Raw genomic sequence first — 17,987 nt, 5'->3', positions numbered from 1 at the left:
GTACACACACACACACACTCAGAGTATTCCTGAAGGGTCAGTGTGTCGCCAGGCATGCTCAAAGCGCTCCATCACTGGTTTCCACTGGGACAATAACTGTGACTTCCTGAGGATCGACCTTCAGCATCTCACTTCTGTCACTCTTCACATGGGTGTGTGTGTGTGTGTGTGTGTGAGTGTGTGTGAGTGCTGGTTGAGGGAGTGAGAAGCTGTGTGTGTGTGTGTCAGTGTGTGTGTCTGCACTAGTGTGGGTGTGTTTTAGTAGTGTGTGTCAGGCTGCCGTTTCAGCTGACTCTTCTGTTTCTGGCTTTTTAATGGCTCTTATGGGGCAGGCCTTTAATTGCAAGTCTCTCTCCCTCCTTCTTAATCCTCCCATCCTTCTGTCTCTCTCTCTCTCCCTCTCCCAGCCCCTCCTCTCCTCTCCTCTTCTCTTCCTCTCCTCTTCTTCTCCTCCTCACTCCTCCTCCCACCCTCCCACTGGCTGACAGTCACTAGGGGAGCCCGAGTGCAGCCTGCATGTGGAGGCCGTATAGGATATTGACTCGCTGCGGAGTGGTTTGGGAGGAGGAGAGGTGGCTGCCTGTCACAGCTAATGAATAGATGCATAAATGAATGAGGCACTCCTCTGTGTGTGTCTGTGTGTGTGTGTGTGAGAGAGTGTGTGTGTGTGTGTTGTTGTGCCTAGCCATGGCTAAAAATGTGCCTGTGTGTGTGTGTCTGTGTCCAAGCTAAACTCGGCTCTGAGCTGTTTTATGAGCCAGACAGACATTAACAGCGGCCAGCTTGATAGTGATAATTATTAAAGGTGTGATGACACATGCGCGTGTATATTTATATGTGTGTGTGTGTGTATCTATATAATATACACACACATCCACCCACATGCATATAGATATATGAACACATATAAATGCTGGATGAGTTAGTCGGGGGTTGGGACGTGACGATTGAATGGAGGATACTAAAAAAGTGTCTATTGATTCCAGTGTCTGTTGGACTCCAACACAAGCACAGCTCAGTCTACTTAGCTGACCACCTGAACCAAATCATATTTAATGAGGAAGAAAGATTATAAATAAACGTTAAAAAAACACTGCTGCAATTAAAAATTGGAATTATTCCACCAATTCTAAACTCTTTCTAAATTTAAAAAGTAGTGTTGTGTTGTTTTAAAATGAATATGGACTTGTTGTCTTTGCATTATACAAGGTCTGAAAACACCAGAATTCTTTTGTTATTTTGACCTGTTACCATTTTCTGCAAATAAATGACTCTAAATGACAATATTTTTATTTCCAATTTGGGAGTAATTTTGTCAATAGGTTATAGAATGAAACAAAAGTGTTAATTTTACTCAAACACATAGCTATGAATAGTAAAACCAGAGGAACTGATCATTTTGGAGTGGTCTCTTTATTTTTTCCAGAGCTGTGATTATATATGAACACATATAAATGCTGGATGAGTTAGTGGGGGGTTGGGACGTGACGATTGAACGGAGGATACTAAAAAAAAAAAACAATTCGGTTAAGTGCCAGCACCCTCCAGCTGCTCGCTCTTTTTTGTCTCTGCCTGCCTTTCTTCTCCTCTCCCTCTCCCTCTCTCTCTCTGTGTCCCTCCATCTCCTCTGATCGGTGTGGAGCTGGAGTGCTCTCATGCCAAACTGGGACAAATACCTAAAAACACACACACACACACACATGGAGAGAGGAAGAGAGGGAGATGAGGTCTGGAGAGGAGACTGTTGATCTGAGGGGGTAGATGAAGGAGTGCTTGAGTGTTGATGTCTTCTTCACTATTGCTTTGTGCCACATTTCAAACACTGATTGCCTTAAGAGGACAATTTACATTTCATAGTCTTTCACAACAAGTGGGTGAGATGGGAGTCAGAGATACGGGACGGGAGGGAGGGGTTGGGGAGAGAAAAAGATGTTTGAAGGAGGAAGCCAGGGGTGAGAGAGTTCACCGAGCAAAGGGAGAAAGCAGCGTTGCATGAGTGACTGGAGAAAAAATAAAAAAAGGGAGGCATAAACAACAGTTTCCTTTTGGCTGCTTCTCTGTGTGTCTCTGTCGTACGGACGTTTTGTTTTTGCTTACTTTCGCTAGAGTGCACCTGTACGATTTGGACTCGTATGAGTGTGGAAGAAGAAAAAGAAGGAAGAAAGAAGAATAGAAATAGAGAGAGGAGAGAAGAGAAGAGGAGAAGGAGAGCTGAGCTGAGGAGATGAAAAGAGAGCCGGAGGAATTAAGAATCAAGTTAGGAGTAAGCTTTATCTGACGGGAAACTGTGAAACTGCAAAGTACAAGAAAACTTTTTCCTATCAGTGCACTCTCTCTCTCTCTCTCTCTCTCTCTCTCAGCCAATGTACGGGTCTGAGTGTGTGTTTGTATGTGTGTGTTTATGTGGCATGTGTGTGTATTTAGGAGATAGCTTTTCCTCCCCAGTGGAGGGAGACATCAGTGTGTCGGTGAGTGGTGATTGGTTGTTGGCCCTGAGGGTCTGTCCTCTATATCTGTCTCCTGACTGGCTGCTCTGTGACCAATCAGGCGCCCAGACTCGGCACCGTGGCAATCAGATAGTGACATACTCTCTGTGGGCATCGGCAGGTCATCTGGAAATACCTGTTATGTTTTATCTCTCCCTGTGACACACACACACACACACACACACACACACACACACATATACACACACATACACACACCGATATAACCTTTCCGTCTTGTCTTTGTCTCTCCAGGAGATTGCTGCATATCTCATCACTTTTGAGAAACACGATGAGTGGCTGACGACATCGCCGAAAACCAGGTGAGGAGAGGACTCAACGCCAACACACACACATATGCAAACACACACAAGAGTCGCTCAATCATCAATCACCAATCCAATCCAATCGAACTTTATTTGTTGAGCACTTTAAAACATCCACAGAGGACCAAAGTGGTGTACAGGATAATAAATAAAAGTACCAGAAAAAAAGACACAACATCTTACATAAAACATAAAATTACACATATAAAAACAGATAAAATCATCTAAAAGGCATATAACATGGGTAAAATAATAGCCGTGCAATAAAAGACTGACATGATTAGTTTAATCCCAAAGACCGAGTGCCCCATGTTTGATTAAAACATCAGTGAGGTGTACGTCACTCAACTCGTCTCCAGAGGCTCGTGGTGGTGACGACGGCCGCTGCCGCTCTACATGTAAAGAACGCACCAGAACATGGCTGGACTGTAAAGCACCTAGTCAGCTGAAAATGGACTGTTAATGAATGTAAATGTATTAGGATAAGTGATGTATAATTCAGACATAGGAGGGTGAAGGGGGGTTTAAAAGGAGGGGGAGCACATGTATATGTATATATATATATATATATATTATATATTATATATATAATGGGGGTGAGAACAGGAATCCACATGCCAGAACTGAATATTCATCGATCCGAAAGAAGAACCATAGGTAGCTGTGATCCAGATTGGAAAGAGGTTATTGCCAGGAAGAAGAATGAAGGAAGAAGAATGAAAGACAGGCAATTTGAATTATTGATAAATCACCTCATTGACTTTGGCTTTAGTTAATACAGATGTAGGTGTGATTTAAAAGAAGAAAGAGGAAGGAAAAAGGGGTGAAAAAAAAGGGAAATAAAAAGTAAAGTCAGGTGAAGCAAGAGAAGCGGTCACCTCAACCCCCCCCCACCCACCATCCCTCCACCTCCATTTCTGATTACTGACACCGCTGAAAGCCCGAGGTGAAGCCTCCGTGCTCCCATTGTGCGAGCTTGAAGGACTCTTCTCAGGAGCAGCCTGAGGCCAGCAGCACAGTTTATGTTGTGGATGGATTTCTCATTGATTGGTTGTGCTGCCTCGGCTGCCGTATAGACCTCGGCCCCCCCAGCAGCAGCAGCAGCAGCAGCGGTGGCAGCAGCAGCAGCAGCAGCAGCAGCAGCGGCGGCAGCAGCAGTCGTCATATTGGTGTTATTGAGCAGCAGTTAGATATAATCCCATTTACACATGACACGAGGCACGATTAGAACAGATTACACCTAATCCCATCAGATGGAAAGGAGCTCAGCGAACGCAGCTAGTGACATTTTATGTGCATGCGTGGATGTGTGTGTGTGTGTGTGTGTGTAGCCATATGTGCGCATGCATTTGCACATGTGTGTGTGTGTAAAGGGGGAGGGGGAGGAGGGGGCAACATTAAGGTAACTAACAATCAATGACCTTCATTTCTCCTCCTCGCTGAAATACCTCATCAGTTCAACAGTAAATGACTGTTACCTCCTCTCCTCCTCTCTTAACACTTTTCTCATCTACTCCTCCTTCACTCACTCACTCACTCACACTCACTCACTCACTTGCCCGCCCGCTCGCCCACTCTGTCTCTTTACCTTGCCGTCTTTTTTTTTTATTCTTCCTCCTCTTCCTCTCCTTCCCTTTCCCTTTCTCTCTCTCCTCCCCTTCTCCTTCTCTGTTTTCGCTCTGCTACACTGTGGAACGGTGGAAAAGCTTTTTATATCCCACACATCACAGCCCAGTTACAATCAATAGCATTTATGTCTGCTTGAATCGGAGGGGTTTGCGAACATGGGCACCGTCGGTCCGCATGCACGTACCTCCACACACACACACACACACAGACACACAATGTGCACGTATTTCCCACCCACACACACACACACACACACACACACTCACACACACACACATCTGATCTCATCCATCTTCTCCATAACATAATTAGAATCAGCAGCTCTGAGATGACTCACACAGCTCGAGACAGAGAATAAACTCGGCTTTGATGGGAGGGTGGGGGTCTCCACTCCGCTAAGAAACTGGCAGGCTCACCCCAAAACAGAACAGATTTAAGGTGTCAAAGAAAATCAGCTCAAAGTAAATTCAATTTCACTACACACACACTACACACACACTCACACACACACACACACACTGTTCTGGGTAAATTGCAATCATCTCAGTCCATATAGATGTGTCTACATCAGATTTTAAGAGAGGGGAGGAGAGGAGAGGAGGAGAGAAGAGAGAGGAGAAGAGGAGATGAGAGGAGAGGCGGATGAGAAGAGAGGAGAGGAGAGGACAGAGGAGGAGAGAGGAGAGGAGAAGAGAGGAGAGGAGAGGAGAGGAGAGGAGAGGAGAGGAGAGGAGAGGAGAGGAGAGGAGAGGAGAGGAGGATGCAGGAAGAGGAGAAGAGAAGAGGAGGGGAGGAGAGAGAAGAGAGGGGAGGAGAGGGGAGAGGAGGGGAGGATGCAGAAAGAGGAGAGGAGAAGGGAGGAGAGGAGAGAGGAGAGGAGAGAAGAAAAGAAGAGGAGAGGAGGAGAGAGAAGAGGAGAGGAGGATGCAGAAAGAGGAGAGGAGAGAAGAGAAGAGGAGAGGAAATGAGAGGAGAAGAGGAGAGGAAAGGAAATGAGAAGAAAGAAGAGGAGAGGAGAAAAGAAGAGGAGGAGAGGAGGATGCAGGAAGAGGAGAGGAGAGAGGAGAGGAGGATGCAGGAAGAGGAGAGGAGAGGAGGATGCAGGAAGAGGAGAGGCGAAAAGAAGAGGAGGAGAGGAGGATGCAGGAAGAGGAGAGGACAGAGGAGAGGTGGAGAGGAGAGGAGGATGTAGGAAGAGGAGAGGAGACAGACAATAAAAAGAGCAAAACCAAGAGGTTAGTAGAGGAGGAGTCGAAGGAACAGATGAAATGAGAAGATGAGAATAAGTTGAAAAGAAAGTGGAGTGGAGAAAGGAGAGACTGAGAGAGAAAGAAGAGAGGAGAGAAAATGAAGAGATAGTGTGATAAGGGGGATAAAGACTGGAGGTTGATGGAGAAGAGGAGGTGCGGTGTGTGTGTGTGTGTGTGTGTGTGTGTGTGTGTGTGTGTGTGTGTGTGCGTGTGTGTGTGTGAGTTAGAAGGAGAGGGCACTTGTGAGTATGTGTTAGTTTATTGATTGTTAACGGGTCTGTTCTCTTTCTGTTGTCATGAGATAAGGCAGAGAAGCATTTTTCCTCCACCTACACACACACACGCACGCACACACACACACACACACATACACACACACACACACACACACACACACACACACACACACACACACACACACACACACACACACAGAAACACACAGACACACACACACACACACACACACGCCTGTCCTTAACGTTTTAGAAGTGTAATGATTGATCGCCGAGCGGCAGGTTTGACATTGAACCTAAAGAACACACAGCGGCTGCAGGTCCTGCCATCTCTGATCTCACATGTTGTATCTGTGTGTGTGTGTTGCTACATGCATGGCTCCCTCTGTGTGTGTGCGTGCATGTGTGTGTGTGTGGTGTGCACGTGCATGTGTGTGTGCGTGCATGTTCATCCCACCAGGTGTGTGTATGGAATGAGAGCTTAGAGGCCAATGTTCCTGCTGTGCTGATAAATCACCCTACTAAAATATTAACACATAGTAGTGGGAGTCCATGTATGAGGGGGGTGGGGGGAGGAAGGGAGGAAGAGGAGGAGGGGTTGGGGGTGAGGGGGGAGAAGGGGGAGGGGGGGGGGGGAACTCGACTGTCGGAGAGCAACATTGACGTCACCATGTAAACGAGGAGTCTGAAAACTGCTGTCAGTTTCAATGAAATTACCACATTTATTCTGTCTAATCAACATAATGGAGCACTGTGTGTGTGTGTGTGTGTGTGTGTGTGTGTGTCTCTGTGTGTGTGTGTCCTCTTACCCCCCCTCCCTCCCTCCCTCCATCTCCCCCCCCTCCTTCCTTTCCACCAGGCCTCAAAATGGCTCTATGATCCTCTACAACCGTAAGAAGGTGAAGTACAGGAAAGATGGCTACTGCTGGAAGAAAAGGAAAGACGGGAAGACCACCCGAGAGGATCACATGAAGCTCAAAGTGCAGGGAGTCGAGGTGAGAGACTGCAGCAGCAGCAGCAGCAGCAGCTTTAACGGCGGCGGCGGTGGTGGAGGAGAAGGAGGCGGCGGCGGCGTGCGGAAAAACAAGTCGATGATTGTTTGGCGCTGACTTGAGTTCGGTTTCACTGCCAATCTTTGTCCTTAACTTACTCACTCTTCCTCCTTCACGGAGACACATACATGTACTGTAACACAAATGTACGCACGAACACACACAGGCCGATATGTTACCTGAGAGCGAGTGGTGTCCCTCTCTCTCTCTCTCCCTCTCTCCCTCTCTCTCTCTCTCTCACTCTCACTCTGTCTCCCTTCCTCTCTCTCTCCCTCTCTTTCTGAAAGATAAGAGTGTGTTTGGCCCGAGGCCAGGAATGATGTCAATGCCTCCTTCAGCAGAACAGAGAGGGGTATCGATCCAGTCTCAAGGCAGCGTCTGTGTGTGAGTGAGTGTGTGCGCGCCTGTGTGTGTGTATATATGTGTACGTGAACGTGTGTGTGTGTATATATATGTATGTGTGTGTGTGTGTGTGTGTGAGTCACATCAGCCAGCTCAGAAATTGATTATTCAGCAGGAATATACCAAGAGGTGAGAGGAGTGAGCATGCATGTGTCAGAAACAGAAAGAATGAGGTAGAAGGCAAAGGAGAGTGAAGGAGAGATAGTTGGGGAGGGGGCACATGGGAGGGGGAAGGAGGGGAGGAGGGGGTGTGTGTGCATGTGTGTTGAAGGTGAGACAGTGAAGACACAAAGACACACAACAACAGCAACAACAGAGGTAAGGGGAATAATTGAGATCAAATATTCCCATCTGCACCTCTATTAGTTATGACCCCGCGCTCACATTGACATTCAGTGCACTTGCATTTTTCTGCAACCGTGCATGAACACTCAACACACACATACAAAGGCAAGTGTTTCTTTCTCTCTCCCTGGTAGTTGCTCAGTAATTGTTTGTGTCACCTCTTCCCAGGACCCCCACCACCACTACCCTCTCCCCCAAGCTAGCAAGCAAGCAGCGTGTAGAGCAGGAGATGGGAAAGAGGGAATGAGCAGAGCAGTGAGGAGATGAGCAGAGGGAGAGGGAGAGGAGGAGGAGGATGGGGAGAGGCAGGAAGCTGGAGAGAAAAACATAACCCTGGATGGAGAGCCTCCTCATATCGAATGGAAATATATGGAAATGCACTCTGCCTTTGGCAAAACACACTTTAGATAGAGGGCGGGCTACTTCTGAGAAGAGGCAAAATGGCGAGAAAATATAAGAGTGTGTGTGAGAAAAAAGAAAACAGGACAAGTTTTTAAGTGTTGATTATAGAGAAACCTGATTGCTGAGCTTCTGGTGTTTGTGTGTTTGTGTGTGTGTGTGCGTTTGTTGCTTTAAAAACATCTTGTATATGTGTGTGTGTGTGTGTGTCGGTGGGAGATGTGTGTGTGTGTGCAGTTCTTGTATGTAAAAACAAAATCTTTTAATCCCTCCAACACAATCTTCATTAGCGTAGCGCTGGGTATCGAACCACAACACTTTTTTTTTTTTTTTTTTTTAACACTATTGATCAAGATGTTTCCAAAGCGCAGAATATCAAACACTTTTTAAGAAACAGTCGACTCACTCCTCAGTCAGATATTTAACGATTTACACGCTGTTTCTTTTTTGCTAATTTAAGATAATCAGACCCCTTGATTTGAGAAAGTTGTTAAAGGGATAGTTCAACATTTTGGCAAATTGGATCATTGCCATAATCGCTATAGTCATAGCAGTAGGTTCGTTACCTTTATTTGTCGGTGCAAGCTGTTTTTAGAACGGCAGAGCAGAGCCGCTAGCTGCTCAGAGCTACGCTACGGAGGCTCATGGGATTTCTTGGTTTCCCTCATTAAATACACAATCCAACAACTCCAAAACGCTCTCGTGGACAAGTTGTGACCTCCACATTCACCACGCTATGAGATAATAACAGAACGTTATGAGACAGAGTTGTTTTCAAGGTGAATACAGAGACTGCTTCCTGAAAAACTGTCACTGAAGGCAACACGCATCAGCGGTTTTACATGAATTTCCCTTGAAAACAACTCCGTCTCGTAACGTTACATTATTATCTCATAGCGTGGTGAATGTGCAGGTCACAACTTGTCCACCAGAGCGTTTTGAAGTTGTTGGATTGTGTATTTGATGAGTTTTATGTGGGAAACCAAGAAATCCCATGAGCCTCCGTAGCGTAGCTCTGAGCAGCTTGCGGCTCTGCTCCGCCGTTCTAAAAATAGTTTGCACCAACAAATAAAGGTAACGAACCTACTACTATGACTATAGGGATTATGGCAATGGGCCAATTTGCCAAAATGTTGAACTATCCCTTTAATTTGTTAAAACACAAGAGGTTCTTTAGAATAACTTTTTGAAATTATTCTTCAAGCTTTAGTATTGAGAAAATAAAAACACATACCGGCACAAGTATTGAAACGTTTCATCACAGACGCTCTCTCAAGTTGTACTGCGCCTTGTCTCAACCTCTGCAAGTCACATATTACATTGTTTTTCCACACCTACACACATTGTATACATTGTTTTATATATTTACAGTACGTAATCATCCTCTGCTGATGCTGAGTCGTTCCTCTCCACCAACTCGTCTTCTACCGTGACTCTCCACACTCTCACCCTACGCTTTCCTCCTCACTTTCTCCTACTCCTCCTCCGCCTCCTCCTCTTCTTCACTTGTTACTGATCTCTCTCTCTCTGTCTCGCGGCGTCTGTGAGCTAAAAACATTGGTGGTGCCTTTTTTTCTTTTTGTGAATTCCAAGTGGGTTTTATGTCTAAAGTCTTGCTGAGGCAGTAAATTTCACAAATATCTCCTGTGTTGTAATTGTCAACGTCAGATTTATGGTATTTTAGAAGCAGATGGGAGGGGAGGAGAGGAGAGGAAAAAATAAACCACATACAGCATGTTTTGCAATTTAGTTTTAGCACCGCAATCAATACAACCTAAGTGGGTATAACCTGAGTTCTCCTCTTCTGTTCTCTCCTTCGCTGTTCTCTCCTCCTCTTCTCCTTTTTTCACTTTTTGTCTTGCTTCCTCCTCGCTTTATCCCTCCTGCAATCCTCCTCTCCTCTCCCCTCCTCTCCTCTCCTCTCCTCTCTCTAGTGTCTGTATGGCTGCTACGTCCACTCCTCCATCATCCCCACCTTCCATCGTAGATGCTATTGGCTGCTGCAGGTAAGCCCACCCCCCTTACCCCCCAACCTGACCTTTTCTCACACACTTTTATAAACATACAAAACAGGATTTTATTTTATTTTTGCGGGATTTTGTTGTGTGGTGATAATTTGTTAGTTGCTGTCATTTATAGCAGGCCTTTTCTTTTTTTTCCTTTCCTCTGACATTATGGCCACTGTTAAACATTTATTCCATCTTTATTCACCATTTAACACAAAACTGGACAACCAGAAAATATATAGTGTATTATTACACTTTTTACACAAACCTCCATCTGTTAAACTGTCCATTATATTTTCAAAACAACACTAAGCTAAACCATAAACCAGCAATAAACATCCTCCTCCTCTGAATTAATGAGGCAGACTACACTGAAAATACTATCACAAAGCTGGGCTCATAATAAAACTTGATGTTGTTTGGCTGAGTGGTGTGTGTCCTACGCTCAGATGACTAGACGACCAGAATACACCTACAATATGCACTCATGTTCTCCGCTAACATACAAATACAAAGGCTTTTTTCTGTGTCTGAAGTTGACTGTACTGTAACTTCCTGCCTGAGTAGTGCACAGTGTGTTATGTTATCTCAACTCTGACTCTCAATACTGATGGTGGAGCATCAAGGACCGAGGCCCGACTCTCTATGTGGTCCTCTCCGAGAAAACACTCCCCCGGAGCTACAAAGAGCACACACACAATATGTTCACACACACACACACATGAACACACGAGTGCACACACACACACGAGTGCACACACACACACAGGTGAGGTGTCCCCCTGTGTATAAAGGCATGTTGTTTTTCATAGAGATGTTGGACTCACTCTACCGCCCATGTGAGAGACAACACAGAGCAGCAGCACACGCACACACACGCACATGCACACACACACATGCATGCACACACACACCCACACACACACACACACATGCACATCTCTCTCTCTCTCTCCCTCTATTGGTCATGCAAGCGGTGGTGGTCACCAGGACCTCATCATCTGCAGGCGACAGGTTACATGATGAATCTTAAACATGTCCGCATACATTCACATTCTGCCTCTCTGTCTTTTTTTCTCTCTCTTTTCATCTCTCTCTCTTTCTCTCTCTCTGTTCATTTCAAAGAAAATATTGAATACCAAACAACGTTCATTTAAGATATGGAAATTTACAAGTATATTTATGTATTCTTCACCAGAATTTTCTGCATAATTTGTCACAAGAAATTTACAGGGACATTCCAGCCACTGGCTGTAAATTGAATATGCCCTTACTCAATATACATACATCGAAATATATACGCATATTATGTATATGTATTTTTCTTTCCCCCAACACATTCCACAAACTAGTTAGATCCCCGCAGTCTGAAATTATAAAGGGAAATTGTCATTGCTTTATCTATAATGTGCCATTTTCTGCTCTTTGCACAGATATCAAAACACATCAGTGATTGTGATCATAAATCAGTCTGTGAGTTCTGTTGCGTCGCTCAGTGTGGTGCTGTAGCAGCCCACTGTGCCATCGTCTTTTGGAGAGAAAAGTGTTCCACCTCAGCAGGTCCTCCCCCTCACCTGAGTCTGTCTACTGAATCTTTCATCAAGAGGAGCTTCTCCGTCTCTTTTCTCTCCCTCCTTCTCTCTCTATCACGCACACACACACACACACACACACACACACACACACACACACACACACACACACACACACACACACACACACACACAGACACACACACACACACACACGCATGAATATGAACGCACCTGTTGAATCATTCATGGGGGTAGAAAGAGAGAAATTCCATAGGTTTGCTGGAGGCTTACTGTATGGTGGTAACTTCTCTCTTCCTTTGTTTATATCATGCTTTCTCTCCCTCTACATATATATATATATATATATATATATATATTACAATGCACACACTCACTCGCTCACCTACACACAAACACACATGTAGACCTCTGCGCAGCCTCTGCAGGGTAACAGAGAGTGATGAGTGGGCTTGAGCTGTTAAATCTTTTATGGGCAGGTGAGAGAATCTTATCTGACACGCTATGTCCGAGACCTCCTCCCCCTGACCTCCACTTGCTCTCCCGCTCTCCTTCTGCATTTCCCCTCCATCCAGCCCCTCTGTAAATAGACTCTACCAGTGTATTCTCTCCCCCCGTATATATGTTATATATGTAAGGGAACATGACGATGAATTAATGAATAAAAGCAGGGGAGGGCAGCGGGGGCGTGTTGAGCTAACACCAGCTACATAGATAGGATACATGATGTCTCTCTCTCTGTGTGTGTGGTTGTGTTTGTGCTGCAGAACCCGGACATTGTGCTGGTGCACTACCTGAATGTACCGGCGGTGGACGACAGCGGGAAGCCATGTGGTCCTGTCCTCTGCTCCATCAACACAGACAGGAAGGAGTGGGCCAAGTGGAGCAAGGAGGAGCTCATTGGACAACTCAAACCCATGTGTGAGTTTAGCTTCACTTTCATTTCAGCACTCAGCCTCTCTCCCTCCCTCCCTCCCTCCCCTGCTCTCTCAAGCTCTCTTGTTTCAGCCCCGGCGTATATACACTCGTCCTGAACCTGAGGATATGAGTCACCTTGGGTCAATAACAACACCGCCACTTGTCATGGTACAGTAGTGATGAGAAAGATGATGGCGTACTCTACCCGGGCTTCAAAATTAATCTGTACGAGACCGGCGTCATAAATCTAAAACACAGATAATTTGATAATGTTTTTTAGGCTTTTATAAACAACTTGGCAGCAGAATGAGGAACAGTCTGGAGCTGTGCCATCACTTATTAGATGAGACAACAGGTGCTTACAACAATTCAGGGGAGATGATATGAAAATTTCTCTCTTGCATGAAAGAAAAACATCTAATCTCCTCGGTGTTAATAATTTTTTTCCGATACATTTTATTGTAGCTCAAGGTAAAGATTAGTCAACAGGGCAAAAAGCAACAGATGGATTCTCCAATGGCTGTTTTCAGACTTTAACAGTTGCCTTATTCTTATTCAAATATTGATTAAGCAGTGTATTTGGAGCACCATGTCCTTGCTGTCAACATGAATTAATAACAGCACTTTACAAAGTAGTGATAAATATTAACATAACATTGAACATTGTCCTTTCAAAAGCCTCCCTCTTGAAGAGACAGCCAGTTCATACATAGCAGTCAGCCAGGCTTCATACAGATTTGGAGATTTTTTTTTTTTTTTTTTTTTTTTTGGCTCTTTGATGTTTCCAGCAGTCAGCGCCATGCTGCCACCTAGAGGTGGGCACATTTCACATCCAAGAGGGGAGGGATAGAGGGAAGGAAGACAGAGGTGCCCAAAATATCCAGCATGTATTATTCATAAATGAGCATCAGGGAGAAGATAACTCCAGTACACACACACCCACACACACTAACACACATAACACATGCACACTTAATCTAATCTCACCTGTCTTTTGATCTGGTTTTTCGAAGGTCAAATAAGGACAGCTCTCCAAAACGGAGGAGCTCGTTGATTTAAGTACATCCTCAGTTCTCACTATGCTGACTGAACCATGTTTGTGTTCTTGCTCTTTCTACCTGCCCTAATTTGCTCACACAAAACAGCTTTCTGTTTTTTTTTCTTCCTTTCCTTGCTTTTCTCTGTTGATCACTGACTGAAGACGTCTCATTTTGAAACTTCAAATGTGTGAAATTTCATGTCTTGTAGAGGGAAACGAATCGTCATTTATGCATAAATGTATTCAAAATGTTTTAACACTGGTGCATCTGTGGTAGTTTATGTTTTCAGTGTTGACTGTGACCACTGGAGGGCGCCATTACACACTACACTTTACTTAACCCTCCTGTTGTCCTCCTGGGTCAAGGAAGGAAGGCCGAAGGGAAAGAAGGAAGGAAAGAAGGAAGGGAAAAAGGAAGGAAAGATAGAAGGACAGAGGGAACAGATTCGGTCAATTGGGTCAAAAAGGAAGGAAGAAGTAAGGATGAAAGGAAAGAAAGATAGAGGGAGGGAACAGTTCAAGTAAGGAAGGAAGGAAGGAAGGAGAAAAGGATTGTGGAAAGAAGGAAGGGGAAAAGGAGGGAAAAGGAAGGAAAGAAAGATGGAAGGACTAAACAGATCAGGTCAATTGGATCAAAAGAGGAAGGTAGAAGAAGTTAGGATGAAGGAAGGAAGGGAGGGAAAAGGGAAGGAAAGAAAGATTGAGGGAGGGAACAGATTCGTTCAAGCAAGGAAGAAGAAGGAAGGAAGGGAAAAAAGACTGTGGAAAGAAGGACGGGAAAAAGGAAGGAAAGAAAGATGGAGAGAGGGAGGGAACAGATCAGGTTAATTGGATCAAACGAGGAAGGAAGAAGAAGTAAGGATGAAGGGAAGGAAGGAAGGGAGGGAGGGAAGGAAGAAAGGAAAGAACAAAGGGGAAAAAGGATTGTGGATAGAAGGAAAGATGGAGGAAGGGAACAGATTGGGTCAATTTGACCCAGAAGAACAACAGGAGGGTTAAAACATTGACCTGAGCATCTGAAAGACACAAAATGACAACAGCATCCATTGTTGAGTTTAGTTTAGTTTATTGGTTTAAATATACAGAGACAATGCACATTAATAAACATTTCTGTAAAAATGCCGGTTTAGCCAAGTTGGCAAATTTTCAACCGTAGTCTCTGGGGCAGGTGACTTGAGCACTACAATAATTAAAATGCATTAAAAAAGAAACAAGAAAAAAAAAAACAGTACTATGCCTACTTACAGTGCATACAATAAAATACAAATACATCACAGTTTCAGAGCAGATGGTCACATATTTGACCATCTCTCAACCATAGTTTTAAAGGGATAGTTCAACATTTTGGCAAATTGGCCCATTGCCATAATCCCTATAGTCATAGCAGTAGGTTTGTTACCTTTAATTGTCGGTGCAAGCTATTTTTAGAACGGTGGAGCAGAACCGTGAGCTGCTCAGAGCTACACTACGGAGGCTAATGGGATTCAAACTCATCAAATACACAATCCAACAACTCCAAAACGCTCTGGTGGACAAGCTGTGACCTGCACATTCACCACGCTATGAGATAATAACAGAACGTTACGAGACAGAGTTGTTTTAGAGGTAAATTCATGCAAAACCGCTGATGCGCTAACCCTTCAGGGACAGTTTTTCAGCAAGCAGTCTCTGCATTTACCTCTAAAACAACTCAGTCTGGTAACGTTCTGTTATTATCTCATAGCGTGGTGAATGTGCAGCTCACAACTTGTCCATGAGAGCATTTTGGAGTTTTTGGATTGCGTATTTGATGAGTTTGATGAATGAAACCAAGAAATCCCATTAGCCTCTGTAGTGTAGCTCTGAGCAGCTCACGGCTCTGCTCCGCCGTTCTAAAAACAGCTTGCACCGACAATAAAAGGTAACAAACCTACTGCTAAGACTATAGCGATTATGGCAATGGGCCAATTTGTCAAAATGTTGAACTATCCCTTTAAATTTCTTTTAAAAGAAAGGAAAAGTGTCATTGAATAGTTTTTCATTTTTTCTTCGATGTCTCCTCCTCCTCTTCACTCAGGCGCCGGCAGCAGCCTGCATCAGAAATGTTCCAGCGTCAAGCAGCGCATCATCTCATCCAAGCAGGAGACCGGGGCGGCGGCGGGAGGAGGAGGAGGCGGAGGAGGCGCCGCGGTGGGTAGCGGCGTAGCGGCGGGCCAGAGAGCCGAGGAAGCAGATGGCACCGAAGTCCAGAACAGTGACGTGTCGGAGGGCCAGACGGCGCCCAGTCCTGGCGGCGGCGGCGGCGGCGGCGGCGGCGGCGGCGGCGGCGGCGGTAGGAGCAGAGCAGGGGAGAGGAGGAACGGCCGGTTGCCCAAACCCTCGTTGCTCCCTCAGAGCAGCATGGAGGTGTCGTCCTCCACCTCCACCAACCAGGTCGAGGTCCCCGACACCACGCAGAGCTCGCCGCTGTCCATCGCCAGCGACATGGCCGACAGCCCCGCCCTCGCCATCGGGGCCGGCCTGTCGCAGAGCACGGCCGTGTTCATGTCCGAGGTCACCACGCTGACCGGGGGGGACTCGGTTTACTCCGCCGGCCACACCCACCTGCTGTCCGCGTCCGCCCACGAGAGCGCCGCCGCCGCCACCGCCGGGATCCTGCTGGCCGTCGCCCCCGATAACCAGCGGTTTGCGTCGTTTCCCGGAGGAGTGGGCTTAGGGGAGGCGGGCGAGCTGGTGCTGTCCAGCTCTCTGGACGCCAGCGGAGGGGTCAGCCTCCCCGAAACCACCATGACCTTTGACCCCGACTGCTTCCTCAACAACCCCAAGCAGGGCCAGACGTACGGCGGCGGGAAGACGGAGGGGTGCAGCAGCAACAACAACGGCGGCGGTGATGACGGAGGCGGCGGCGGCGGCGGAGCGCTCCACTGTTCCTCCAACGGCTTCGTCTACAACCCGGCGCTCGTCAACAACATCAAGACGGAGACGACGACCCCGCTGGAGCCGCCGCCGCCGCTCGCCGCCACGCAGAGCAGCAGCTACGTCGGCGAGGGGACCGGCCTCAGCCCCAGCACCACGCTGGAGCAGATGGACTTCAGCGCCGTGATGTCGTCAGCCTGCGTCCCCCCGAGCCTGAGTCAGGCGACGTCACACCACCCGTCCCCGAGCCTCTTCCTCCAGGCCTCCCCGCAGACCAGCCAGCTGCAGACCAACGGCGGCGGCGGCGGCGGCAGCGAGGACTCGGGCGAGGCTCAGGCCTACATCGGTCTGCCCACGGTGCCAACAACAACAATAGACTCTCCGGTCGCCAACGGAGACCCGCAGCAGCAGCACGCAGCAGCAGCAGCAGCAGCAGCAGCGCGCCTCCACCAAGCCACCGACCAGCAGCAGCAGCAGCAGCAGCAGGCCCTGTGCGTGAGGAACGGACAGGGCTCGTTTCCCCTGACGACGCAGGACACGACCGTCGACCAGTCGGGCGGCGGCGGCGGCGGCGGCCGGGGGCATCGAGAGGCGTCGGGCCTCGACAAGGCTTCGGAGAACGGAGGAGGAGAGTTACTACTAAAACCCGAGGCGTACGGGAGCGTGGACGCCGATCACTACCTGCAACCTACTGACGACAACGGCGGCGGCGGCGAGGAAGGAGGAGGCGGCGGTGGTGCAGGAGGGGAAACTGAGATTCTGTGTAACGGTGTGACCTTGCCGGGCGCCAGCAGCTCCGTGGTGGCGAGCCCTCAGTCGATAGCTGCCGGCGCCACCATGGAGGGGTCGCTCTACAGCTCCCCGCTCCCTCAGCCCGGCGGTGTCGGCGGCGTCGGCGGCGTGTCGGCCGTGACAGCAGCAGTCGGGGCCGCCGCCATCAGCCTGGAAGGTTTCGAGGCTTCGTTCGGGAGCCAGTTCTCTGATCTCATCAACGATTTCATCTCGGTCGAGGGGTCCGCAGGTGGCGTGGGAGCCGCCGTCACCGGGGTGCTGATGCCCCAGGAGGCGGCGGCGGGGGACGAGCACGTGGCGGCGGCGGCGGCGGTGGCGGCGGGTCACTTGCAGGGCTCGGAGGTGGAGCAGGGAGCGCTAGGACTCCTCCAGGAGACCGGGAGGCTGTTTGGCGTGACGGACTACTCCCCAGAGTGGTCTTATCCAGAGGTTAGTAAAAACCCAACATGATTATCATTCATTATTTATTCATGGTTCCTCCAACAGTAAAAATCCGTCCCTCCACCACCACCACTGCCACCGCCGCCAACGCTGCCGCCACATGATTGACGGTGGCTCGCGCTGATGTTAAACACCGAAATCATGTTCAGCACAATTTGTGCGAAGACCGCCAGCCGGGCTGTGGCCGTGGTCATTAAGGAGTCGGAAAATCTCAGACT

At 47.5% G+C, this 17,987-nt stretch overlaps 1 protein-coding gene across 4 annotated transcripts in view; it reads left to right on the top strand.

Annotated features, from left to right (window-relative positions):
* The window catches only part of LOC310986537 (calmodulin-binding transcription activator 1-like), a 65,667-nt gene that overhangs the window by 30,232 nt on the left and 17,448 nt on the right, over nt 1-17,987 (top strand). For all 4 annotated transcript variants that reach the window (XM_083972476.1, XM_083972475.1, XM_083972478.1 and 1 more), the window contains exons 4-8: nt 2,742-2,809; nt 6,787-6,922; nt 10,060-10,131; nt 12,452-12,605; nt 15,698-17,757. In XM_083972476.1, coding sequence (XP_083828602.1) covers nt 2,742-2,809; nt 6,787-6,922; nt 10,060-10,131; nt 12,452-12,605; nt 15,698-17,757 — 2,490 coding nt within the window. The remainder of the gene's footprint in view (nt 1-2,741; nt 2,810-6,786; nt 6,923-10,059; nt 10,132-12,451; nt 12,606-15,697; nt 17,758-17,987) is intronic.

This window comes from Trachurus trachurus, assembly GCF_905171665.1.
Source record: "Trachurus trachurus genome assembly, chromosome: 5".
Taxonomy (NCBI): domain Eukaryota; kingdom Metazoa; phylum Chordata; class Actinopteri; order Carangiformes; family Carangidae; genus Trachurus; species Trachurus trachurus.
This window is presented reverse-complemented; position numbering and strand designations above follow the sequence as displayed.